Genomic DNA, 26,358 nt, shown 5'->3' with positions numbered 1-26,358 from the left:
TGCCGCACTCGCAAGGTCCGCTGCGATGTCACGCAAAATGGAGTGCCTTGTACCAACTGCAGGGCCGATGCACAGCCATGCATGATTCCAAAGAGGTCAAGAAAACAGTGAGCCATTGCCGCTCCTCCGCCGCTCCAGCGTGTTGATTCGCTTCCAGTCGACTCTCTCATACCTCGTTGCTGCCCACGACGCAGTTCGGTGGCCAAGCTTTGCACGATACCGACTTTTCGCAGGTGGAAAGCACGCACGAGGGAGAAGGATACGTAGCTGGTGAACTGCAACAACCTAGCCGCACGTCGATGGCTCCGATGCTCGAGAGAAGTTTACCATACCATGGCATAGAGGGCGAGAGATGGCAGCTGTCGCAGGAGCATCGATTACCAGACGCACTTTCATCAACGACCGACATGCCAGCCGCAAGTGATATCCCTCTTACGGCCGCCAGTGGACAATCTGACAATTCTCAACTTGGAAACTTTGGGGTCAGATACACGGTAACCTCCAATCCGACACGTCCTGCACAGCCATCCGGACATACCGCCGATGCAGTTCACAGTTTCGCGCGACTGAATTCAGCAGAGCAGGTGCATGCAACCGATTATCCCTTCTTGGACACTGACTTCAAGTCACGCATCCCACCAGAAGATTTAGACTATCTTGATTGCATCGGTTGTCTTAAGTTGCCTCAACGAACATACCTAGACGATCTTCTCCGAGCCTATTTTCTTTACACTCATCCGCATTTACCTCTAATTAATGAGGGGGATTTCTGGGACACGTATCTTCACGACCGTACGGATACTCAGAGCCCTTCTCGCATGTCTTTACTTGTCTTCCAAGCAATGCTATTGGTTGCCTGCAGCGTGAGTCGACACCTCATCCTGCTTACTGCTCTTTTCGGATTTGTTCTTTTAAGATAGGGCTGTATTCGCCAGCGCCATGACGAATGTACGCGCTGACTTGGACTCAGTTCGTGTCTTCTTCCACGATCCAGGCTCTAGGATTCTCCAGTGTCCGTGCGGCGCGAGCGAGCTACTACCGCCGGGTCAAGGTGAGCCTGGTTACTACTTCCAGTTGTTCAGAAGCCTAATGTGTATTTAGGCGCTGTATGATTTCGATATCGAGAGAAGTAGTCTGGCAAGGGCTCAAGGAGCATTGCTGATGACGTTCCATGTTCCACTCAATCAGCCACAGATCAACACCTACTGGCTGAGCGTGGCCATTCATCTGGCCAAAGTCGCGGGCGCAGACCATTTCTCGACGTATGCAGGTAGAGACCCCGCAAGACACAATCAGCTGAAGCGAGTCTGGTGGTGTTGCATCATTCGCGACAGAACGATGGCTTTGGGGCTCAGAAGGCCTATCAACATTCTTTCGGCATCCTTTGAAGAAATCTGGCCTCTGCTCACGGACCACGACTTGAAGAGTGAAATTGGCCGATCGTGCGTGCGCGGTACTTCGGCGAAGCTGAGACTGCTGCACAGCCTGTCGGCACTATGCAAGCTTTGTGTGGTCCTTTGCCCTATTCTACAGTTGTTATACCCGAGTGACGGCGTTCGTTGCGATAAAGATCGTCTCGAGCTCCTCAAGGGCATTTATATATACACTGAGGAGTTGAACGAGTGGCATGATGGGGCCGCGAGCAGTATGCGAGTCCATGACCCGCGCGACAAAAGCTTCAACGTGGTCATCCTGTTCACCAATCTTCTCACCATCTACTTCCAGTAAGGCACAGTTCTTCGCATGGTCTGACCGCAGCGTACTAATTTCGCCCCAGGTCTGCAAAGGCAGCACTGTGCAATTATAGAATTATGCTCACGGTGACTGAGCCCGCAGAATACAACTTTGAACGACTACAGATCAAGAATGAGCTTCAGGTTGCCCTCCGTGGCATCGCGCAAAGCTTACGAGCCATAATTGACGCCGATATGATCACATTTTCTCCGATTAGCATGTAAGTTCTTCATGGTGCTATCCCGAGTTGACCTGTGCGAAGTGCTGCTAACTCGTGCCTCAGGGTGGCTTTCCTTGCGCTGCCGTCAATCTGCTACAACCTGGATCTGAGCAACAATGCAACCACGCAGAAAGCCGCCAGCACTTCTGGGGCCAATATATACCAAGATTTCCTCCGCGTTCTCCAGCTGAGATACGAAGGTACCGACAGGGCTCTGGGCAATATGTCAAAGTTGGTGAATCATATGAACCTGGAAGATGCTACCTCACCTATGACAGTGAAATCGACATCAGAAAACCACCTGGCGGAGCGGTCAGAGTTGGATCGACCTATGGAGATGGCTGATCATGCCAAACGTGGGGCAGGAATCGAGATTGTCATTTCTGATCCGCAAAAGTACCTTCATATGAGCAACACGTTGGATTTCTTCCTTTCCCGGGGCCGCTTTCCCTCGAACCACGATAATTCATCAAATCTTGTGGTGTCGCCAGCCGACTCTGACGCTTCACCCATCCCAGATCGGATGAACGACTCAGCGGCTGGTGATTCGAGCGACGCTGCGCTCAGGTCCCTGCAGACGACTGGCATGGCAGACTGTGTCTTGGCGACTTCATCATCAGGATTGAATGGGTCGGTGGCATCGCGAGGTGCCGGCAGCGGTAATGTCGAACTCTCTGTCATGCTCACCGACGAACCTTTTGCATCGGACGCCATCCACCCGTGCGACTTCTCCTTCGAAGACTTCATGACGGACGGACCAAACTCGGGTATCGAGCGACTGCAGAACATGCTTTATGCGTACCCGGACTGGTCATGAAGGACTTGAACCCCGACTCTTCTGGCATAGATAATACCTCAGTTTTTCAACGACAGAGAAGGAGCTTGAGTATAGATAGCAGCTGGAACGGCTAAAACATCCTGCCTTGCCAAAACGTTGGCCCAATGCAAATGAGTTTGGAAAAGACCGCAGACAAAAATTGGTTTGACGTGGTTTCGAAACCTGCGCACACTGAAGGGCCGTCGAAAACCTGGATGGACAAACTCCAATGGACAGTCATGCCAGGAGGAGCGTGGGTGAGTCGATCACCACCAAAAATAACTATAATAGTCATCATTCCAAGTACTCTCGAAAAACTCGGGCAAAATCATCATCTCGCATGTTAACAAGTCTGATCTCGACTTTGCCAATTTGTTGCGCTGGAATCGGTAGACAGTGCCACGGCCGAAGACGTTGCTGATCTCGTTGGCCGCCTTCAAGGTCTTCTCCTTCGGATCTGGAAGAGGAAACCATTCCATTCGGGGCCCGGGCATTGCTGGGGGAAGATGTGGAACAGAAAGTGGAAGAACGAGCTCCAGGTCATGCATTAGTCAACGCCCGTTACAATACATGTCGGCGCTGGCCGATCAATCTTGCAACGGCGGATAACGGAAGATGGTCTTGCTTGTGATCCATAAAAATCCAGTGGATGCTCAAGTCATGAAGCTAGATGGAAGTATCATCTAGGTAAGCACTGAACCAGATCTAATGTGGGCTTTGAGAGATGTAGGTGGAAATTCTGAGGTTGTCACCGCATCTGAGATGTGCCTGCAAAAGTATCCCATCACAAATCTTCTCTGGCCACATCAATCGATCTGGCATTATTTTAGAAGGACTACCGGTTGGTCATGGGAACGTTTGTGCTGATGGAGGTTATGTAAAAGATGAGGGCCTTGCACTTCCGCTCAACTTGACTCACCACCTAAGGCAGTGTATCAATTCTCTTGGATATCCTAGCTTGGAAACAGCCTGGCCGCACACGCGACATCAGCACAACCTGTAGTTTGGAACGGGGGTGGTACCAGGCTCGGCCGAAAGTGATCCTTTGGCCAATAAAGCCATGGTAGAGGGACCGTATCAGATTCGTCCAGGTCACACAGGAGCCGATTACAGCCCCAGGTTCATCGAACAATTTGTAGATCCAAAGATGGTAAACCAATTCCAGTCGCTTCGAGCAAACTAGTAGTGATGCATTCAGGTTTTCGGAGCCGAAACAGGCTAGTTGGTAACCACGCTGACGGTCTTTACATTCCCTTGGCGAGCCGGTCAGTCGCATTCAGAGAACCTGCGACAACATTTCAAAAGGTTCCTTTGCACCAGATTCATCGCCAATCCAATATCTCGTCTCAAAGCGGCTGCAGAGGGGCAGCCCTCGGGCGTCGAGTGCCATGAACAATGTTAGAACGGTAGCTCTGCGAATAGCCAGGACAGGCTTACACGCCTCGCCTTCACACCCTTCTCTCCGACCCAGCCCGCGAGCATAGTTTCTGAGCGCATTTACCTGTCACGACCAGGAGTCTCTGACATACCAGCAATCGCGTAATCCGTTTCCTCAATCTACCTTCCCCGGAGTGCAGTTTCGTACCTTCTCGCAGTCCGCTAGACGCAGCTTTTACCAGTCCCCCATCTTGCAGAAACTCAAACCTTATGGAACTAACAACAAGCCTAAGAAAAGCTTAAAGTTTCAGAACGCAGAACTCAGCAGAGAGCAGATACTGTCTATATTCGGACGTCGCGCCCCGCCCACTCAGTATGCGAATCGGCTATTCTATATCCTTCATAGCCGCCGCCACTATGTAACGCTAGATCTGCCGCTTCCTAAGGACGTCGAGTCGTAGTTGGGGAAATTCACTCATACAGTCGAGGATAGTCTACGTTATTTAAGATAGATATATCCAATCGAGGAAGATGAGGCGATTCTATACCGTATTAAGCGTGAAGAGGACGAATTTCTAAAGGGCCACCCTTCGGTTCTAATGTGAGGAGGACAAGATATTAGTCTCTATAGAGCGCATACAGCATCGGAAGAGCCCTATTACGGTCCCTAGAGCGGGCACTATCAGGCCAAGCTTAGCGAAAGGGAAAGCGACCCCTACGGAAAGAGTGAACTAGATAGGATTCGCGTAGAAAATGAAGCTAGACTCCATCCTTCTTCTACCCCTTAAGATTAACGATGTCCGTTAGATATTTTTATTTTATTATAACTTAATATATCCTCAGTAAAACTGCTCATTTTTTGGATTTTTACTCGCCACTGTATCTCTGGGTCAACGATACGGCACTTTTGAACGTGACCTTGATGATGTGCTGGCAGGATATCGAGGAAGTTGATGCCACGGTTACTTTCCCGCCTCCGAGCATGAAAGTCGATGCTTCGAGGCCACCAATTGTTGATGAGAGCACGAGAAGAACCACTAAACCGAAAGCACAGCTCTTGACTGCCGAATGATTGTAGATAACTTGCCTGTCTGGCGGATTGGACCTCCTCAGGGCGACCAAATCGTGCGTGAGTCGCTACTCTACGCTGCTTTGGAGCCATTACATACTACCCCGGGCATTGGATACTCGAGCAGTTCGTCAGTCGATTCTTTCTTCCAATCCTTGATTCTCGGAGGATCGGGTCTTGACCCTGAAGATCTGATGGGGGTTGAAATTAAGTCGAGCTCCTTGGCCGCGACCCAGTTTCTCTACGGAGGTATATGGCCTTGTATATCAACGCCAATATGCGCGAGACATACGCCGCTGGTGCTCGACCCCCTGTCTACAATGCCACTCTCTATAGCGGCATCGGGCTTCGCCTGATACAGAACAACTCATCCAAGATTGCACTTCGAGGCATTCTACGAACAATGATTCTCTTCAGCCTCCTGCCATACGCGACATTGCCGATATAGAGCATCCGAAGATCGTTGCCTCACAACCCGTGCACCATTACCGGCATGATGAGCTTCCTCGCCGGAGACTCTGTCTAACCCAGCGATATTACTCCTGTAGGCGCAGAGTTCACGACTGATCAAGAGCTGGACCGTGTGTTTGGCGACCGAGTCTTGCGATGGGCTGGTGGTTCCCTGCTGCGAAAGGAAAGAGACTCGCGCAGACGAAGTCCGATGTCGACTTGACCGAGCAGCCGATAAAGGAGGCGCACGATTTGGCATTTGTGTCCAGAACTCCGCTGGAGAGGCCAAATGAGGGCTGCTAATCCGTCTCGTCGTGTAAAGACTGTCCATTTAGACTTCTCCTTCACCTTTCAAGACTTCTTGCGAGATTCTAGGCTCCATGCCACCTATCCACCCCGTAAGATACAATAATGTTGCGCTTCAATCGAGAGCTGATCGGGCTCTATGATCGGATGACGTAAGATTACCGCAGGAGAGTATCTCTCTTGTCTTCCGCCCTATGAGATAACAAGACTTTATGTGTATTGGTATATGTATTCTGACCCCAAGCCTTTGCTAAGGAGCGGAGGAAATGAATTTCATATCGGTCAACTACTATCAAGAGCATATGTATATGTCAAGTAGAAGTGAGCAAGCTACTCTGGACTGAGATCAATTCACCGGTAAAGCAGGGGATAAGGCATCAAGCCGAAGGACCTCCTCTGGTCGATGGGCAGATACTTCTTCAACAGCTGCAGCCAGTTCAGCGAGGAGGTTCTCCACCAGGGTTTGATCATGTTCACTCCCGACAACACCTACGTGCGTCTGCCCTCTCTGGACGAACGAGACGGCCTTCACAGGATGGGCCGCGTCGCCATGTGGATTCTGGATCTCCACCCTGCAATTCTCCCCCGCGAAGGGCATTGTGTCATAGTCCTCGAAATCCTGGTGGTGGACGACGGAATCGAAGAATAAGCGTGGTGGTGTTAGCAACGACGAGCCCGACGAATCCGACGAGGATGATGATTCTGAGGACGACCATTGCGTATTACAGCTCTTGAAAATCTCCCCAAACCCAATAAAATCATAGGCCGCGGACTCGGCACTCTGCCTCTGCACGAAGCGCAAGAGGTCCATCGCCGTCCACCCCGCCTCGAACGGGACTCGCACCGGTGTGAACTGGTAGCATGGACCCATGACCTTGTCCACATCGGGCATGTCCATGTTGCGGCCAGAGGTGATGGAGCCGAATGTCACGTCGTGTTGCCGCAGACGGCGGGCCAGGACCACCGCCCATGCCCCGGTCAGTAGGCTCGCTGTTGTGATCTCTGTGGGACGGCGGAAAGTTTCGACCGGTTTGGTCAGGAATATCGAACTTGTCGTCGCGTGCTGTGCTGACGTTCCCTCCAATATCGATAATTTGGAGTTGTCCAGAAGATTGCGCCAGTAACTCAGGGCTGGTTTCTTGATGCGTTCATCGCTAAGCCGGGCCATGTAGGCGGAGAACGGCCGGAAACCATCCATGGTTCCTCTTGCATATAGGGTTTCCAGGTCTCGAAGCAGCCTGGGCAAGGAGATACCATCGTATTGAGCATGGGATAGTCTTACAACGAGGCAGCTTTTGCCATCTGTACCCTGAACATGGAAAATATTGAGAAAAGGCGATCCTAGGGGGAAATCCGATTCTATGTCTGTCTTGCAGAGTGCGACGACGTATTTTTCAAGATCTCCTTCGGATTGGTGCATGCTCAGGGGAGAGTCCAGCTTCTCCAGGACAATTTGAAAGAGCGACGACTCGTGCTCGATAAAGACTGTGCGGAGAATGTCGTGAATCGTGACCAGTTCGTTGCAGGCACGGATGAGGTTGTCGAGATTGATGCCCTGTTCAAAGTACAACATGGTGTATTGTATGGATGTTCGCGGGGCCTGGATTGTTGCCCTGACATCAATCGCTTGAGACTCGGTCACTGGCATTGCATCTTGAATGGACCACCGTGGATTAGCTAGCTTTGGTCGCACAACGTCGGACAAGAACTGGCCTAAGTCGTCCACTCCGTCTAATATCGAGAAGGGTTTGTAATCCTGCGCCTTCTCCATGGACACTTGGTTCACTTTCAACGCTCTGGCGGCGTCGCGGAGCTTCATGTTTTGGAAGATGTCGGCCACCGTCAAAGTATGTCCCTGGACCCGAAGACTCGATGCCAATTTCATGGCCAGCACAGAGTCCCCTCCGAGCCGGAAGAAGTTGTCGTCCAAGTCAATCTTGTCTGGGCTCATTCTAAGTATCTTCGCCCAGGCAGACCGCACGATGTTCTCTGGGGTGGTCAAGCTTGCTTGGGTGGTGGTTTTCTTCCATACCTCCTTCAAGTTTTCCTGTAGGGTTGTGAGGACAGACCTAGGAATTCTGGATGCTATCTGGTTTAATTGGGTATGATCGACTCGTCCCGTCTCGGTCGGTATTTTGTCGACCACAATGTACGCAGAGGGAAGCATGTATGGTGGCAGGGAGTCGTGGATGAATTTGTCAAGCTTTTTTAGGGCAATAGCAACGCTGGGGTGAATCGTATCATGGATCGTTAGGTGTGATCTGGATGGCCCGGGTGCATCGTAGGGTATGTCATGTTTCGCTGCCATGAGCGGAACATGCTCCTCCTGAGAGGGGTGTTGCTCGACGAAAACAACCAATTCGATCTCGGCCGAGTGCTGATCCCCGTCCAGTGGCGATTGGTATACAGCTGCCGCGGTGCGGGTTGTTGATGGAAGATGCTTGGCGACATGAGCTTCGAGGTCTGCAATGTCTACCACGTGGCCTTGGATGGTCGAGCGATTCTCCTTTCGACCGATGAAAACGAGGCTGCCGTCGTCTTGTAACTGGACCAAGTCACCGGTCGATTGCACTGTTCCGGATCGGCCAGCGCAAGTGGAGCTTCCAGCCAGAAGCCAGGTGGGAGACGAAGTTGTATCAGCTGTAAAGAAAGATCCTTCCAGCCAAAGCTCGCCAATACTTCCAATGGGCGACAAGAGGGAGGGATTTTTTGGGTTACATACCCAAGGTACCACCGCAGGAGGATATATTGATCCTTGGTTGATACTTGCATCTGCTCGAAGCCTTCCTGATGAATTATCCAAAGACAAGGGAGGAATTTTGTTCCAACGCCAGATCTGATCGAGTTCGGTTTCCGGTAGACAGGAAATTTCGTTTAGCTTTCGAAAGGGATCCTTCATCAGCTGCAAGCAAGCCGTCTCTAGCTGGGCGAGTACTCGCTTCATTTGTGCGACGTCAACTAGGCTGGTGTCGAAGCTCGCACAGATCCTCAAACTACCTTTTTGTGTTCCAAAGGCCAACATAAGTGGATAAGGGTTAAAATGCAGTGCTTCATGGACGACATCCGTCTGCCCAAAACCAAGTTCGGCGCCCACGTACTCTGGTTCTGGTTGGATGACCAGACCCGTACCGGCTTCGCATGCGTGTTGAGCATCCCTGCTAACCTTTCTGATGTTTTGCATTCCGACATGTTGGTACTTTGTACGCACAAGTACGGCTTCTTGCACAGTTTGTAGGTAAGATTGCACAGAGCTCGTCCGGTTGATATGTATGCGCATTGGTACAGTCGCGATCAATGGGCCTTCGATGTTTTCGACCCTCGCCAAAGAAATATCTCGACCTGTGAGCGTCTCGCCGAAAACGATGTCGTCGCTGCCTGTATACTGTGACATCACGAGCGACCATGCACCGCGGATCAGTGTAGCTATTGTGAAAGTCGATCCAAGGGTTGTCTCCAGAGCAAATTGATGTTCAAGCATGCCGTCGGGGGTCGGCAAATAATCTCTAGAAGGCAGACGCGGGAATTGAGGTCCAACAGCTCCTTCCAATTCTCGCCGCCAGAATTCTTGAGCCTCGACTTCGTTCACGTCTCGCACATATCTGACAAAGTCCTTCATTTCAGCTTGTGGCTCGATTTGCTCATCCCGCAGGGCTTTGCTGACTTTCTGGAGTATCAGAGGCTCAGACCACCCATCGTAGACGACGTGATGGATAGTCCAGACCATATATCGTTTGTCATCCTTTGAGTTGTCGACGATGGCATATCGAGCTAGATTTTGACCAAGTTCCATCTTCTCACTCTGGTCATCATCAAGATATTGCGCTAAATCAGTCGAATATCTCCAGAAGATGCTTTCCCTTAACACAACTTGCTGCAAACCGGGATCTTGGAGTTGCACTAAGCGAGTACGCAGCATAGGGCTCGCCGCGACAACCTCCTCCCAAGCCCTTTTCCAGGCATCAAGGCTGATTTGCGACGGTATACAAGTGACTCTCTGCGCGATATACGCTCGTGTTGATTTGAGGGAGAAGGTAAAAAGCGATTCTTGTGATGGTGTGCAGGGGTAGATGTCTTCGACGGAGGCTGGATCAGTACCACACCATTGTGAAGCTTCGAGGCGGGCACTCTCGGCATCTTGGGAGATCATTGAAAAGGCTGGGGTTTCTGTCCGCGCTTGAGAGCTGCAAATTTGGACAGTGTCGGCCATCTCTAAGAGAGAAGGGCAGCGAAAAATGTTCGCCACTGTGATATCGAGACCTTGAGCTCTACAAACAGAGACAAGCTTCATTGCCATCAACGAGTCGCCACCCAGTGCAAAGAAATTGTCGTCAGGCCGAATGGTTTCGGGGTCAAGTTGCAATGTCTGACTCCAGGCCAGCCGCACAAGTTGTTCAAGATCGCTCAGCTGTCGAGGAGCGCTTTTAGTCGTACCTTGGTCTAGCTGTCGAAGGTCGACTGTGGCACCGAACTGCCTCAGTCTTTTGCGATCGGTCTTGCCTGATATCATCACAGGAATGTAGTTGACCGGTATATATGAGGTTGGCACCATATATCGTGGCAGGACCTTGGCCAACTCCTCATTGGCCGCTGACAGTATTTCCTGTAGATCCTTGTGGAGAGGTACCCGCTGTAGATCGGTAGGCTCTTGTCCTTTCAAAGACTGAAATGCAATGAACGCCATCAACGTAGGTTGACCTCCAGAGCCTGAAGGCACAATCACCTCAGCAACGACGTTGGTGCCCGGAGGGAGTCTAGCTTTGAGCTGGTACTCGATTTCTCCTAGCTCGACGCGTTGTCCGCGCAATTTGACCTGAGTATCCTTCCGCCCAATGAAGATAATACCACCAGAGCCGTCGGGATCATATTTTCCAAGATCTCCAGTCTTGTATAGGCGACCTCGGCGACCTTCATAGCCATTATGGCCTGCGACGAGCCACGACGGGTCACTGATAAAAGCCGCTGCGGTTTTGTCGGGATCATTCAAGTAGCCTTGTCCCACAATAGGACCTTCGACAAGTAGTTCGCCCACAGCACCCACCGGCATGAGCAATTCGTGATCAGTGGGATCGACAATCCACATGGCTGCGCCATTGCCTCTCCCGAGGGATACATAGTCTCTGCCGGTGGCAGCGCTGCTGTTGACCATACATCCGATCGTGCATTCGGATGGACCGTAGCCTATGACGATCCTAGTGACTTGGCCCCAGCGCGTCACCTCTTTTGCAGTAGCTGCCTCCCCTCCGAGGCCCAGGGCACTGAGCGATGCCACAACATCCGGGTCCAATATTCTGGCCACCGAAGGGGTCAGGCCGGCATAGGTGACTTGCATTCTTCGCATTGCTCCATTCAAGTCGTTCATTCGATCTTCGTCAGAGGGAATGCAGAGACATCCGCCCCTCGAAAGAGTGCAAAGCATGCTGTCGATGCTGACATCAAAAGCATACGACGCAAAATCGAGAACCCTAGAGTGCTCCGTATAACCGACTGCCTCTGCCCGAGGAATGGCACTGCTTGTGTAGGTTTCATGAGAAATCAAGACTCCCTTCGGGACGCCGGTGCTGCCAGAGGTGAAAATAATGTACATTAGAGTAGATGGGGGAACGACTGTCAGTTTTGGCGTGACTTGCGAACATGAGGCGTGTTTGAACGATTCCTCTTCCACAACCATGAGGTTTCCATCGGGCAAGATTGCAGCCGAATAGTCATGTTGCTTCCGAGATGTCAGCATCGTCTTTGCTCCGACCTGTTTCGCCATGGTTTGCAGACGAGCAAGCGGAAGGGTTGGATCCATCAGCACAAATGTCGCCCCTGCTTTCATCACCGCCAGCACGGCAATGATGGTCCATCTTGACTTCTCAAAGCACACTGGCAGGACGTCGTGCAACTCGACACCCATCTCTTTCAACGAGTGGGCAATGGATGTAGAATATTGGTCAACTTCGGCATACGTCAGGTTGCCATCCCAGGATAAGATCGCTAGCTTGTCTTTGAAATTTTGGGCTTGCTCGGAAATTACTTCGTGCATGCAAAAGTTGTAGGATGGTGGTAGTGGGTGATTCCACTTCCATATTTCATCCAGATCAGCTGCCGTCGGCCGAATACCACTTTCAATGGGGTCGCTCGGATTTGAAATGCACATTTTGACAGCATCGACCAGTGCTATTACGTGTCGTGTCATCGTGTATGGCAGCATGTTTGCTGTCTGCCATACTGGACGAATTTTGAGACGACCCTCGTCAAATTTTACTTGGAGGTGCAGTATACACTTCGCTCGACAGGTCAGCAATAGGACGCTCGAGTTCATCATATACTCACTTGGTCATTCGCTTCCTCAGGCGTCTGGGCCAAGGAACTGGTGCTCAACAGAAGCGAAACAGGGCCCGTGCCTTCAGGTAGCTGAGTTTCGATACATGCCGTGATGTGGCGAGCAATTTTAGAACCAACTTGCCCGATACTGTCTTGCAAACCTGTCACGAATTCATCCATCAACAAGCGTCTTTTGGCCGGACCGTGAAGAGCACCATTTCCTCGACCTTCGTAAGCCCAATCAAACCAGATGTGGCCTTCATCTTGTGTTCGTAGGAGAACGAGGAGCCATGCGAGAAGCAGGATTTCCTCTCCCAGGCCCGTCGGAGTGACTTTTGTTTCAGATTCAAGGCCGGCTATCTTGAAAGACCAGAAGCCCTCAGCGTCAGCCTCCCTGGCAGACAATATATTGGCAGAGTCGCCGTTTGCCGGCCTTCGATCATCGCTCTCGTCGACTTGTATAGAGCCCATTCTGCGAACAGTTCAGCTTTCGCGATTGCTGGCTGAGCTCAAGATCGAGAAAGTGAGCTGGACTTGAAGCTGTGCTCCATTCGATTGAGATTCAGACGAGTCACTGAACCATCCCAGCGCAAAGGTTTGATTGGCATTTTGGTGAGGAGCTAGAGGCGATGCTCCACGCAGGGACCTGGCGTAGCCGACCAGGTGGCATTTCTCATGTCTATGGACTTGGCCTGATGCCCACATCGGGTTGAAGGCAAGCAGGCATTTGGAGAGGAGTACATGCTCCATGCGAGAGACAGAGACCGTCCGGTTATTTCCATGACAGACCTGGTAAAAAAAAAGAGTTTCGTATTGAAATACAGCTTGTCTCAAGACGCCGGTATTGTAGCACGGTATTCATTACGGTTCGCTCTGCACGATGTATGAGAGGCGAAGGATCGGTTGTGAGCAATATGGACAAAATGACGAAATGTGGGCGTTAGCTCAATACCAAGCCTCTAGCGTGGGTGTCGGCCAATACAAATGATAATCTAATCTGATAAAGATTTTTCACAGTCCTCCCCTGTGATTTGGCCACGTCGATACCTTCGGGAAAACATGGGCATGGCATTTGCACCATCAAACGCGAGACGACATCCGAGCGTGAGTGGACACGCCCATTGCAACATCTCTACCTAGGTAAGAGTACTCACTACCCTACTCGTACAGGATGACCCCCGCCGGGCACCCCATACGACCATCCCCGTAAACCCCTCCCACTTTAACTTACTCTGCTTCTGCTTTTCACAACGAGCTTTAACTGAACGATCCACTGAACGGAGTTCATAGTTCCTAAGCCTGCAGGGTTTCCATGGAAAGAAAAGAACATGCATTGTCTGTGACAAGACACCGGCGATGCCGGAGCCTGAAGAGAAGTGACGGTGCATTGAGACGCCGCAGTCTGTGGACAAGGATCTAGCTGGACGCTCTGCAGTGTCATTGTGCCAGAAATCCTCAACATGGAAGGACTGCATCCAATGGGATTGACCAGATCACCATACCGGATGGACAAATGTGACGCTGTAGATATCTGGCGGCCTTCTCTTCCTCATTGCCATTGACTCTGAGGCTACATGTCTCTCCAGCAACTGGCCGAAAGACCACCATGTTATGATGGTCCCCGGGGACAAGGAGTCGCAATTGGACTTTGCATCCTGCGTTTGACGACCTCGACTTCGTGGAGAGATTGGTTGTCGATTTCGCCACGCGAGGGGTCCGTTTTGACAAAGGGTACCAATAGGTGTTGAAGAGCCCTTCTTTCATCCCACTACACATCCTGAATCCCTTGGCGTTTTACTGTATTTTGACTTTACAAAACTACTCGTTTTACATCCCGTTACGCTTGCCCTCTGTATGTTACCAAATTGGTGTTCTGTATTCCCTGTTGCTCAGACCCACCTCGATGGCCACCTCGCCGACCATTAACCCACAAGGAGCAATCCTCTCTGTGCGGCATCGGAGTGGAGGGATTCACTTTCAGACGCTGAAACAATTCCTACGGCAATGCAAATTTCCAGCGTCGTGCACAATGAGAACGACGAGCTGAGTAGTTCTCAAGGGATACCTCGGCCAGGGAAGCAGTCTTTGCAGGTTCAGCACACGGACACGACACTCACGAGGCTGCAAGCAGCCTCGCCAGCTTTGTGTTAACATGAATCTCTTCCAGAAGCTCGTGGGCTACCCTCGCCTGCTTTTGGCTGGTAGCCCTTCCAAAATCGATGCGGGCATGTTATTGTTGGCCATACTATCTGCGATAGCGTCTGGCATCCCATTCCCACTGATCGGTATCCTTTTTGGTCAGCTCATTGACGACTTTAACTCGGCAACTTGCGACTCGCCCGATACTTCAAGTGCTCGGTCACAGCACCAACACAGCATCAACGACAAAATCCTGCTGATTTTGTACTTGGCCATCGCCCAGTTCGTCACCATCTACATGCACCTCTCGTGCTGGACTTTGAACGGGGCTCGGCTCGCACAAAGACTACGAGAGAGTTACTTACATAACCTGCTCCGACAAGAGCCATCGTATTTCGACAATCTGCCTCCCGGAGAAGTCGCCTCTCGACTTAATGGCGACATCCAAGCAATCCGGTCAGGGACATCTGAGAAGGTGGGAATCTGTCTCTCAAGTCTATCCTTTTTCATCACGGCATATATAGTCGCCTTTATCAAGGACTATAAGCTCGCGGCGATGCTAGTCTCGTTGATACCAGCCTACTTCTTGATGTCATTTGTGGGAAGTCATTACGTCGAAAAGTACTCTGGAATGATGTCGGACTACGCTGCTACCGCTGCTTCGATTGCTTCGGAAGCACTTTCCAATGTCGTTGTTGTCCACGCATTCGGCGCAAACACCCGGCTGGAGGATAAATTCGCCAAGGCGCTCAAGGCTTCAGAGCACGAAGGTCTAAAGAAGGCGTTGGCGGTTGGTGTACAATCCGGGGTCCTGTATTTCATCGCCTATTCTGCGAACGGTCTAGCATTCTGGCAGGCAAGTCAACGGATTGCCGATGCAGTCCGTCATGATGCTACGGCCGCCTCCGTGGGCGTTACGTTTACAGTAGTCTTCATCTTGATTGAAGGTCAGTTCGAATCGAACTTCATCTCAGAACTTTACTAATATGTTGACAGCTACGTTGGTCTTGAGTCAGGTTGCGCCTTTTCTGCACCTCTTCGGGGCGGCTGTAGCATCATTTCAAAAACTGCGTGAGGATATGGATCGCGAGCCGTTGATTAATGGAACAGCTGCTTCGGGGTTTCCCTTCTCACAGGCGGAAGGCGGCTTCGAGTTCCAGGGTGTCTCATTCAATTATCCATCCAGACCTGAAGTCACAGTCCTGGACCAGATCAATCTTCGAATTCCTCCCAGGAAACACACTGCCATAGTTGGGTTTTCTGGAAGTGGAAAATCCACCATTGCGGGACTACTTACAAGATTGTATGATCCTACTCAGGGTCAAGTCTTGTTCGACGGTCATAATCTCCGGGATCTGAATCTCCACGACCTCAGAAGCTTCCTCAGCCTCGTGCAGCAAGACCCCTCGCTCCTTGACCGTTCCATATTGGAGAACATTGCCCATGGCTTGATCAATTCGAGCCATCCCAGTCACACACATCTGAAGGCAACACTCCTTGGCCCAGACCTTGCAAATCTCGCCCGCCAAGTCAGGGAGGGCCAGGACTTGAACGCTGCAGCAGAGAAACTGGGTTCAAATGTCGTCGAGATTATTTCCTTAGTCCGAAAGGCCGCAGAACTCGCCGACGCGGATTCTTTCATCGTTGCGTTGCAACACGGATACGGCACCGTGGTGGGATCGAGTGGGCGGCTGATTAGTGGTGGCCAGAAGCAACGGGTTGCTCTTGCCAGGGCTCTTGTTAAAGATCCCGCGGTTCTTATCTTGGATGAGGCCACGGCCTCCCTGGACTCAAGAAGCGAGCAGCGCATCCAGCGGGCCATATCTGGCATTGCCAGTGGCAGGACTATGATCACGATTGCTCACCGACTTTCGACTATCACTGGTGCCGACAATATAATAGTCATGCAGAAGGGGCGCATCCTTGAAGAAGGGTCTCATTCAACACTGATGGCAAAGAACGGCGCGTACGCCGACCTAGTGAGATTGCAGACTCTCGGATCCACATCTGAGAAGAACGTGACAGCAGATAGCACCCGCCAATCAGACCATGGCTCCTCAAAAAAGGGTGCTACCGGAGAAAGTACATTGTCGATTGACGGGATCGGCACCGTTGAGAAGACTGAAATTTCGGCAAGCCAAGATGAAGTAAATGAATCGGTGGAAGAGCAGGAAGAGCCCGAGACCCCATCAAAATCGCTGTGGTCTTTGTTGCGAGGGTTTGCACCAGTCTTGAGACCACATCTGCTAATCATCATTATCTCGCTTTTCGCCTCGAGCGTTGTTGGCGGATCATTCTCTGCGGAGGCCGTGATCTTTGGAAACACTGTCGGCAGCTTGAGTCCTTGCCAAAGCGAGTCCTACATTCGTTCTCGGGGCAGCTTCCTCGGTCTGATGTTTTTCATTCTCGCAATCATCGAGTTCTTTGCGAATGTGACCAGTTGGACGGGGTTCGGCTGGGTTGCTGAGAAAACGGTCAGGAGCGTGAGAGTCTTATCCTTCCGATCATTATTTGGGCAAGATCTTCAGTGGCATCAGTCTGAAGGGCGGACCCCCGCCTTACTGCTCTCTTACATTACCAGAGACGGTAATGCGCTCAGTGGCTTGAGCGGCTCCGTCATCGGCACGTTGTTCTCAATCACTGTCAACCTCATTGTCGCAATTGTTTTGACTCATATTATTGCTTGGAGAATAGCACTGGTCTGCCTCTCTCTGGTGCCGCTCCTTCTTGGAGCTGGTCTTATGGAGCTCCGAGTACTCGCGAGATTTGAAGAACGGCACGAAAACGCATATACCAAATCGGTAGACATTGGCGTGGAGGCAATCACATCCATCAAGACGATCGCGTCCCTTTCACTTGAAGAAGAGACGCTGGGGACTTACCGACGATCACTAAAAGGTCCCCGCAAGGAGACGCTCAAAGTGAGCCTACACGCAAGTCTCTGGCAGGCAATGACCTATCTGCTCGGTAACCTGGTGAATGCGTTAGCTTATTGGTGGGGCTCCAAACAGATTATTGCGGGCAATTACACCCAGACACAGTTCATGATTGTGGTATTCTCCCTCCTAGTCAGCGCACTGCTCTGGAGCCAGATGTTTGCGCTCGCCCCAGAGCTCACGAGCGCGCGAGCTGCGGTGGCAAGGCTCTTGGGTCTCATTGAGATAGGGCCGGATAGGATGCAAGGGCGTGTGAAGGGAAAACCATCTCTGAATCTATGTTTCGAGGATAAAGACCTGGAGAAAACGGCCGAAGCAAAACCGACTCTTCCGCCCAGCAACCAGGGCTCGAGCGTCCAGCTCTGCGACGTCCACTTCGCATACCCAAGTCGACCGGAGGTTGAAGTCTTGAAGGGACTGAACGTCGACATTCGACCGGGAACACTCTGTGCCCTAGTCGGTCCCAGTGGCGCTGGTAAATCGACCATCATCTCGCTCGTCGAAAGACTGTATACCCCTCGATCCGGATCCGTCATCGTCGACGGGCTTGACGTGACAAAGACTCGCGACGTCTCCTTCCGCGACACTATCGCTCTGGTGCCACAAGAAAGTGTCCTCTTCGAGGGAACCATTGAATTCAACATCGGCCTTGGTGCTCGTCCGGACCATGAAGCCAGCATGGACGAGATTCAAGAGGCCTGCAAGCTAGCCAACATCCACGACACCATCCAATCTCTGCCCAACGGCTACCAAACGCTATGTGGACCGAACGGCAATCAATTCTCGGGAGGGCAGAAGCAAAGGCTGTCGATCGCGCGAGCACTGGTGCGCAAGCCCAAGTTGCTGATCCTGGACGAACCCACCAGTGCTTTAGACGCCGAGTCGGAGAAGCTTCTACAAGATGGGCTTGAGAAGGCCTCGAGGGGTATCACGGTGATTGCTATTGCGCACCGACTGCACACGATAAGGAAGGCGGATGTGATCTTCTTGATTGAAGGAGGCCAATGCGTTGATCGTGGAACGCATGAGGAATTGCTTCAGAGGTCGGAGAGTTATAGGTTGAACGTTATGCATCAGACGCTGGCTGAGTAGCAAGAAGATGAAGCCTAGGAGGGAAGACTGGTAAAAATGACTAGAAATTTTCATTTACAATACGTTTGTCAATTTCTTTTTGGAAAATATCTCGACTATGTTCCTCACAGTGGGGGGCGGAAGAGTCCAGGATATGTCACATTGCCAGAATCACAGGGACTAGAAAACAAAAGAATGCTTTTTGCATAAACGATCAGTGACTATTCTCAATTTTTGACCCTCCTCTCCCACAAAAGGCTATAGCTTAGCATTCCAAGCTGCTCGGTCTGCCGATTCCAACGGCTTCTCCCGCCCGTCCCAGAAGAGCGGACACAACTGGAACCATTTCTCCCGGCTCGCAATCGAATGCACCGAGCGCTTGTGGCCCAGGTCGACGTACTTGCCAATGACCAGACCTTGGGAGTTCTCGTAGGATAGGATCGTCGCGCCCGTGGCCTTGGGCTCGCCCACGGCGTTGGCGGTGCGCGGGTCGTCCAGAAAAACGTAGTGGATACAGCTGGAGTACCAGGCGTTGACGCGGTGGGAGCCACGGAACGATGCGTCGCCTACGAGTGAGTGCCGGCCACGGTCGTAGTCGCCGGCGTCGTAATGGGCGCCATAGTGATCTTCCTGTTTGGTTGAGAAGGAACATATTAGAAACTGGACGATAAAATGAAGGAGTGGAAGGAGTCTCGACACCCTACGAAGAGATGAGGGGACCTACCTTTGCCCAGTACAGCTCGAAGTAAGCGAAGCGTGCGTTGTTGAAGCGCCCGAACAGGCAAAGAACGTGCGGATCAACCCACAGTTTGCGCAGGTATTCGCGATGCTGCTCCAAAGTCCCTGTCTCGTTCCACCCTGCCGCAACACGAGGGTCGTTCTGCCATGTGTTGAAGAGTTTCAGGTGCTCCGGATCTTGCCAGTCGACCACTTCCAGGGAAAAGTGCTCGTCCAGCTCCGGAATGTAGCGACTGTAGGCGATTGATCCTGGATGTGGCTTTGGGCGACGGATCGGATGACGCGTGTAGATGGGCTCCTCGGGGAACTTCATGGTGAAGTGGTAATTCTCAGGCATGATGGGGTACTGGGCCAGAGGCTCGCGTGAAGGACCATCCGTGCCGTCTCCTACGACCCAGATTGGACGAGGCCCCAAAGGAGAAGCTGCCCCTTGCCAGAACGAGCTTCGAAGGATCAGCAGCTCGTCAGTCCGTGCGTTCAAATCGTCATTGGGGCGCCATGGCTTGGGATGTTCGATGCCTAAGCCCGTGGAAAGCAGTTCGTGGCGAATGACATCCTTTCCTGCACCAGACAGGCTGAGTCTGAAGTACTCGTAGGTGGGATGGGCGAGATATATCGCATGAACAACATTCCAGATCTGACCAAGGGTGGGTGGGCTACCTCCCACCCACTCGAATGTTGTGTGAGGACTCCGAACTGCTCGTGCCCAAGCGCTGTTGTTGGAAATGGGCGGAACCTCCTCCTTGGGTTTGAACAACAGTTCCTGCCACGAGAGCGAGTCGCTATGTAACGGCTTGGGCAATGGCCGTCCCTCCGGGGGCTGACCCTTGTGTGTTAAGATGAATCTCGCCGGCTTTGTTTCCGCAACAGCGCGCACTTGATATGTGGTCAGAAACGGGTGTGGCAGCTTGACCAGAGGCCACTTGTATGAAGGGGTTGGATTATGAGCCATTCTGAAAGAATTTGAAAGTCCGAGTTCCAAATGAGATAAATGTCACAGCGACATAAAAATCATCCCCCAACAATCGTTCTCTAGTGTTAGAATCTAGAGAGAGGAGCTTGCTGGGAGAAGAAGGGATTGAAATGGCAGAGTAGGACGAAGACTCCGAGGAAGGGGAATGAACGGCATACAGCCCCCACCATCCCCAACCTGGTCCTCCATTCGTAGGCTTTTGTCGAATATGGAGCGCAGTTTGCGACTTGCTGAACGCTCTCCTTAGGCCGAGGATCGGATACCTTGGCAGACAGCGTTTCAGTGGCTACATCAACGTCCCAGAATTCGGCGGCACGTGAAGTTCTTATATACACGAGGCGAAAAGACACAACCTTCTTCCGAGAGAAGGAATCTGGTGAAGCTAAATCGACGATACTTCCTTTGAATTGCGCTTGCAGAGAAACCTGTCAACCCAGACGCAAACCCCGGAACACAAATGTCTCTCAGATCAAGGCCATTGAATTTCCAGCATTTTCAAGTCTCTTTCCCGCATGACAAAATCGTTCAGGTCACTTTGAACAGACCAGAGAAACTGAACAGCATCAACAAAGCCACGAGCCGCGAAATACAAGGGATATGGGAGCTCTTCGACCAAGATGAAAGTTTATGGGTCGGAATCATCACAGGCGTTGGCAGAGCTTTCTGTACTGGAGCAGATTTACAAGGTATGTTCGGATGCCCGGTAAGGCTCTACAACAACAAACTTTACCTGAGACTGCAACTGACAAGAATATGTCCTTGGTCAGAATGGAACGAGATGAACAAAGCTGGTGTGGTCAACGACATGTCTGCTCCTGGTCTCGCTGGGCTGCCCCGTCGAGTTGGTAAAAAGCCGATCATCGCGGCAGTGAACGGTCTGTGCATGGGAGGCGGCTTTGAGATGGTGGCCAACTGCGACCTCGTCATAGCTTGCTCCTCGGCCATTTTTTCCCTGCCAGAAGTGAAGCGTGGGATCGTCCCTGTGGCAGGCTGTCTACCACGACTGGCACGTACACTGGGGCTGCAGCGTACAACCGATCTCGTTCTGACTGGCAGAAACGTGGAGGCCAAGGAGCTTCATTACTGGGGCCTGGTTAGTCGGCTGGTGGAATCTGCCTCTGAAGTTGTCCCCGTGGCAATTCAAGTCGCCAAGGACATGTGTAGGAACAGTCCGGATGCGTTGATTGTCGGCCGGCTAGGTATTCGGCAGAGCTGGGAAACTGGTAGCGTGGAGGAAGCGGTCTCGATTCTTGCTGATCAATGGTACCCTCGCCTAATGGCTGGACCCAATTTCTCGGAGGGGATTCAGGCGTTTGTGGAAAAACGATCACCGGACTGGGTAGATTCGAAGTTGTGAGAGGGTACAGGTGATGCACGTTCCAAGACAGAAGACTCTGGTCACAGCAAGAGTGTTACCGCCGTGCAGAGTTTCGACCTGGTAGGTGGGGACATGGTCAATCATGTACATAGCAGGAATTTACTTATATCTCCACCCTTACTACCGCTCCAGGCAAATTCCCTAAGAGAAGATCATCACCGAGCTAGGTATGTCGGTAAGGGGAATATTTCACGGAATATCACTTAAGCGGACACGTATTGTAATGTCAGTTCTCTGAAATGACTGAGATACCGCGCTTGTATCAAGAACTCTTTCCCAAATTGGCGTAGCGTATTGAGCGGAGCTTGTCAAGACTGCGATCACCATTAACCCAAGCCATGTTTCCCCTTCTTGTTCCAATGTCGCAGTTTTCACAATATGGGTCGATTGGCGCAAACCTCCACTGCGCCATTAGAGGACACTCAATGGTGTCCTATGACCTTGAATGTGTATTCAAGACCGGCGGCTTCGGTTGTGCCCAACAAGTGGACACGGTGAAAGAAATGACGCATTGAAAAAGTCACAGGGGTTGCAAGACAACAGACCTACCTATCCAAACGTCAGCTGTTACTGGTGTGGCACGGCACAAACCCCCTTATCAATCTTATACATCTTATCTGATCTGATTGTTGATCGAAATTGTCGCAGTGGATAACTTTGCCACCTTCGCAGAAGCTGCCAGGGGGTGTTTACTCGCTTCAATCCACATGTCTCGAACGAGTGAATTTGATTGATCTTTTTATCGTATGGAAACATGTGGAACCGAAATCCTTCTCGGCGGTCCTTCTCGGCGGAATCTGCTCTGCTACCTGCAGGTTTTTCCCGGCCACCCAGTTGGAAGCTTAGTGTCAAATACGTGATGAAGCAAATTCTTCGGTGCAGGTGCATCTTTTCTTGCCCGGCCCGCGAACCGAGACCGGAGATCGCGTAACATTAGTCTCCAGAAGCTGCAAACTGCCTGCCTGATAGACCACGTGAGTGGGGATGATTCTATACACAATGTCAACATAACATTGACAACTGCAGATTGGGCTCTAGGGCACGAAGAGGCCGAATATAGGGACTATTGAGCATTCGTTAGCTTCCTGTTGCGATGTCTCTAGACAGCATCACAGAGACCACGGTTATCCCGCCTCCAACGGTTCCGTCCATCCTTCATGGCAATTCGGAGGTGCCTTTGTTAGATTTTACTCTCGGCGAACTGCTAGATTTCCAGTGCAAGAGGTATGGGAGTAAAGAATGCTTGGTGGTACCGTGGACGGGCTCCAGATGGACCTACAGCCGTCTCAGGGACGAAAGCATTCGACTTGCGAAAGCCCTTGTTGCTCGAGGGCTACGCGCAGGAGATCGAATCGGTATCATGGCCGGAAACTGTGAGCAATATGTCTCGGTCTTCTTCGCCTGTATGAGGCTGGGATGTATATTGGTCATTTTGAACAACACCTACACCGCATCTGAAGCATTGTATGCTCTGAAATTCACCGGTACGTTTTCTTTTTTCTTTTCACAACCTGCTATTGGAGCCACTCCTGACTCGAAGTCATAGAATGCCGAATATTGTTTGCAACCCCCCGGATCGGTCATCACGACAATGGGCAACTTCTCCACCAGCTGAGAGAGAATCCAGGCACGGTCGAGGAGATTATCATTCTACGAGGCCCGCCCGGCCATTTTACCCCCTATGCAACACTCCTAGAGACAGGGGCAATCGAATCCGATGAAATTCTCGAGGCAGCCTCAAAGACATTCAGCTGCCATGACGTTTGCAATCTCCAGTTCACCAGTGGAACGACAGGCAATCCAAAAGCTGCGATGCTGACACATCAGTAAGTAGCCGACTGGCTTCTAGCTCCTCCCGTCAAGAATATCCTACGTGGGCTATAAAGCTAACTGGTACTTCCAGCTCCTTGGTCAACAACAGCCGTTTCATTGGCGACCGCATGGCCTTGACGGATCAAGACGTGCTCTGCTGTCCGCCACCGCTTTTCCATTGCTTTGGCCTTGTCCTCGGCCTACTGGCCATCATAACCCATGGCGGAAAAGTGGTTTATCCCGCAGAGACCTTCGACGCCGTAGCGTGCCTGAGAGCCATCTCGGAGGAACGATGTACTGCCCTTCACGGTGTCCCGGCAATGTTCGATTCAATTTTCAGCCTGCCCCGACCTGAGGACTTCGATTGCTCAGCCTTACGAACCGGTATCATAGCAGGGGCTCCTGTGCCTCGCCACCTGATGGAACTTATGGTCAATGAACTCGGGATGACCGAGTTCACTAGTAGTTACGGTATGGCACGCATGTAACTCAGCCAGAAGGGCCCGTTGACAAGCTAACGCCCGGTACTATCAGGCTTAACAGAAGCTTCGCCGACTTGTTTCAACGCATTCCACAATGACCCCACGAGTCTGAAGCTCACCACCGTTGGCCAAGTCATGCCGCACGCCCATGCAAAGATCGTTGACCGACAGGGAAGAATCGTACCGGTTGGTGAGCGCGGAGAGCTCTGCATCGCCGGCTATCAACTACAGCGAGGCTATTGGAGGAATGCGGAGAAGACGAATGAGGTCATGATCCGTGACGCAGACGGTGTGCTATGGCTGCATACCGGCGACGAAGCTGTCTTTCACAGGGACAAGACGTGCACGATTACGGGTCGGTTTAAGGATATCATCATCAGGGGTAAGCAAGCCTTCTCTGAGCATGCACTCATCATCCACTCAAGAAAGCCGTGCATCTCCTCGAAAGCTCTCACTGACGAATCATCTCCTACCAGGTGGAGAAAACATCTATCCCTTAGAGATTGAGAGTCGCCTGGTCGAGCACGAGGCCATTGACCGCGCTATCGTCGTCGGTGTCAAGCATTCCAGGTACGGCGAAGTGCCGGCTGCTTTTCTCCAACGCACCAGCTCGACTCATTCAACGGCCCAACGGGAACAGAGCGTCAAAGGAGGATATACCAGTCCGATTACTCATCGTCCCAGCGACGAAAACATCCGTGAATGGGTGAGACTGAAGCTTGGCAGGCACAAGGCTCCAGCACATATTTTCTGGCTTGGAGAAGATGGTATTCCGGCCACAATACCACTGACAGGGAGTGGAAAAGTGAGAAAATTCGAGCTCGCGCAGCTGGCAGGGCAGTTGGTGACTAAAGGGAGACCGAAACTGTAGTTACCAGACATTTGCGACGAGAAAGGTTCCGCCGAAGATAGAATGTGTACTCTATGTACAGACCAAAAGAGTTGACTTTTTTAATCTCTCCCTCCCTCTCTCTCGAAATATATATATATATATCTCCCGGTTCCAAAGCCTGATCTATGCGCGCGATTCCATGTGGCCAATGTTACAGCCTTGCCGACCTCTCCTCCTCCTCCCCCTCCGTGGTCTGCTCGGTCCTCCGACGCAGGACCGACTCTGCCAGACGTCTACTTCTCTCTGCAAGAACCTGGAGCAGGCTGTCGTCATTCTGCAATTCCAGACATTAGTAGTGATGATGCAGACAGATGGGAGTCCGTCACTTACCTGGTCTCCATCATCGGCAAGAGATCCTTGAAGCCAGATCCCGCACCCTGGCGCGAGGACGCCCTTTCTAAAGTTGATGTGGTAATCGCGATCAACTGTGACACTGGGACCATCGAGCAGCGCTTTTAAAGGTTGGAGGGTTCTATGGTGGGCGTTTTGTTCGAAGCCGGTCGCGGAAATGACGGCGTCGAATGTTGTTGACTCGTTGGGATTCTCGAGACTTTGCACGAAAAGTCGCACGCGTCCGTCAACAGTTTTCTCCGCATTTATGACCTCATGCTGGAGTCTGATTTGGAATCTCCACTTGTTGCAGTCCGGCTCTTTAACACTGAAATCGTACTGGGTATCATATATCTGTCTCAAGAGGCGAGGTTCAATTGGCGGACTAGAGGTCATGGGCGAGGCTCCATTGACTTCTCTTCTCCTGATCTCGGGTGGCATATTTTGTTGTTTTGCTGAATGCGGGTGCATGATACTTTGCAATAGGCTAGATTTCGCTAGAGCATTAGAAAGCGAAACCGGTGGTGGACACCCAAGAAGCCAACTTACAATGGCGTCTCGTCATCTCCTCGAAGGACGGCGTCTTTGGTGAACCAAATGACTTCATGTTCTCCACGGATCCCATGAAGCTGATCAAATGCCTCTGCTGCGCTTTGGCCATTTCCTAGGACTGCGATACGTGCTCTCGGTTTGTCGCGTAGAAGTGTTGAGATGGCTTCCGGATACTCTGAAGAGTGCAGGACGAGATTTCGAAGGGCAGGAGTGCGGAGTACTTCTGGGACATAGGGATGCTGCGATGCAGCATAGACGACCTGCCTGGCAGTGACGGCTTTTTGTTCTCCTGTCACAGCATCCACAAAGACCACCTCCCACGCAGTGACGCTCCCCCTGCCGTCTTTCAATGGTTGCACACTGGTGACCATCTTGCCGTACTGGACTTGGGCTTGAAGGCGGGTAGCACACCATCTTAAGTAGTCGCTGAACATCTGCCTACTCGGGCGCAGCTGAGCGCTGTTCGCATATAAGACGAGTCTATTAGTTGCATGGAGGTAGTTGAGAAAGGTGAATCGAGAACGCGGATTCTCTGAGGTGATCAGGTCGTGGAGAAATGAGATCCTCAGTCTGGAGGCAGGTGTGCACCGGAGTGGCTTCCAGAATGCTTCCAATTGAGATTCCAGGAACAAGGTATCCTTGCTGAGTGCATGTCTTTCGTCCAATGCGACAGCGTTTGCGATGCCAGTGAGGTCAAAACCGACACACACCAAGTCGAGTGGTGGTGAAGCGGTGCCCTTGTTGCCATCCATGAGCGCGTCTGGATGCTGTATCAT

The 26,358-nt window shown here is 51.6% G+C and overlaps 7 protein-coding genes across 7 annotated transcripts; 4 read left to right on the top strand and 3 right to left on the bottom strand.

Annotated features, from left to right (window-relative positions):
• Positions 1–77: 77 nt before the first annotated feature.
• On the top strand, positions 78–2,771 carry AYO21_09810 (hypothetical protein; the record flags this gene model as incomplete). The annotated part of the gene is made up of 6 exons (XM_022659739.1): positions 78–107; positions 195–863; positions 971–1,051; positions 1,102–1,724; positions 1,778–1,954; positions 2,018–2,771. The coding sequence occupies 6 exons, from the start codon at positions 78–80 to the stop codon at positions 2,769–2,771; spliced, it is 2,334 nt and encodes a 777-aa protein (XP_022507969.1).
• A 3,548-nt stretch (positions 2,772–6,319) lies between these two features.
• Positions 6,320–12,750, bottom strand: AYO21_09809 (hypothetical protein; the record flags this gene model as incomplete). Its single annotated transcript, XM_022659738.1, has 2 exons — positions 6,320–12,238; positions 12,289–12,750. The coding sequence occupies 2 exons, from the start codon at positions 12,748–12,750 to the stop codon at positions 6,320–6,322; spliced, it is 6,381 nt and encodes a 2,126-aa protein (XP_022507968.1).
• A 1,681-nt stretch (positions 12,751–14,431) lies between these two features.
• On the top strand, positions 14,432–18,446 carry AYO21_09808 (hypothetical protein; the record flags this gene model as incomplete). Its single annotated transcript, XM_022659737.1, has 2 exons — positions 14,432–15,365; positions 15,415–18,446. 2 exons carry the CDS (start codon positions 14,432–14,434, stop codon positions 18,444–18,446), a joined length of 3,966 nt encoding a protein of 1,321 aa, XP_022507967.1.
• Positions 18,447–18,683: 237 nt separating this feature from the next.
• AYO21_09807 (hypothetical protein) lies at positions 18,684–20,115 on the bottom strand (the record flags this gene model as incomplete). Its single annotated transcript, XM_022659736.1, has 2 exons — positions 18,684–19,055; positions 19,150–20,115. 2 exons carry the CDS (start codon positions 20,113–20,115, stop codon positions 18,684–18,686), a joined length of 1,338 nt encoding a protein of 445 aa, XP_022507966.1.
• A 478-nt stretch (positions 20,116–20,593) lies between these two features.
• On the top strand, positions 20,594–21,493 carry AYO21_09806 (hypothetical protein; the record flags this gene model as incomplete). The annotated part of the gene is made up of 1 exon (XM_022659735.1): positions 20,594–21,493. The coding sequence occupies one exon, from the start codon at positions 20,594–20,596 to the stop codon at positions 21,491–21,493; it is 900 nt and encodes a 299-aa protein (XP_022507965.1).
• Positions 21,494–22,607: 1,114 nt separating this feature from the next.
• On the top strand, positions 22,608–24,617 carry AYO21_09805 (hypothetical protein; the record flags this gene model as incomplete). The annotated part of the gene is made up of 7 exons (XM_022659734.1): positions 22,608–22,738; positions 22,805–22,998; positions 23,061–23,340; positions 23,418–23,797; positions 23,861–24,190; positions 24,285–24,514; positions 24,603–24,617. 7 exons carry the CDS (start codon positions 22,608–22,610, stop codon positions 24,615–24,617), a joined length of 1,560 nt encoding a protein of 519 aa, XP_022507964.1.
• Positions 24,618–24,851: 234 nt separating this feature from the next.
• AYO21_09804 (hypothetical protein) lies at positions 24,852–26,358 on the bottom strand (the record flags this gene model as incomplete). The annotated part of the gene is made up of 3 exons (XM_022659733.1): positions 24,852–24,974; positions 25,031–25,517; positions 25,580–26,358. 3 exons carry the CDS (start codon positions 26,356–26,358, stop codon positions 24,852–24,854), a joined length of 1,389 nt encoding a protein of 462 aa, XP_022507963.1.

This window comes from Fonsecaea monophora (genome assembly GCF_001642475.1).
Source record: "Fonsecaea monophora strain CBS 269.37 chromosome Unknown Scaff102, whole genome shotgun sequence".
NCBI classification, from domain to species: domain Eukaryota; kingdom Fungi; phylum Ascomycota; class Eurotiomycetes; order Chaetothyriales; family Herpotrichiellaceae; genus Fonsecaea; species Fonsecaea monophora.
This window is presented reverse-complemented; position numbering and strand designations above follow the sequence as displayed.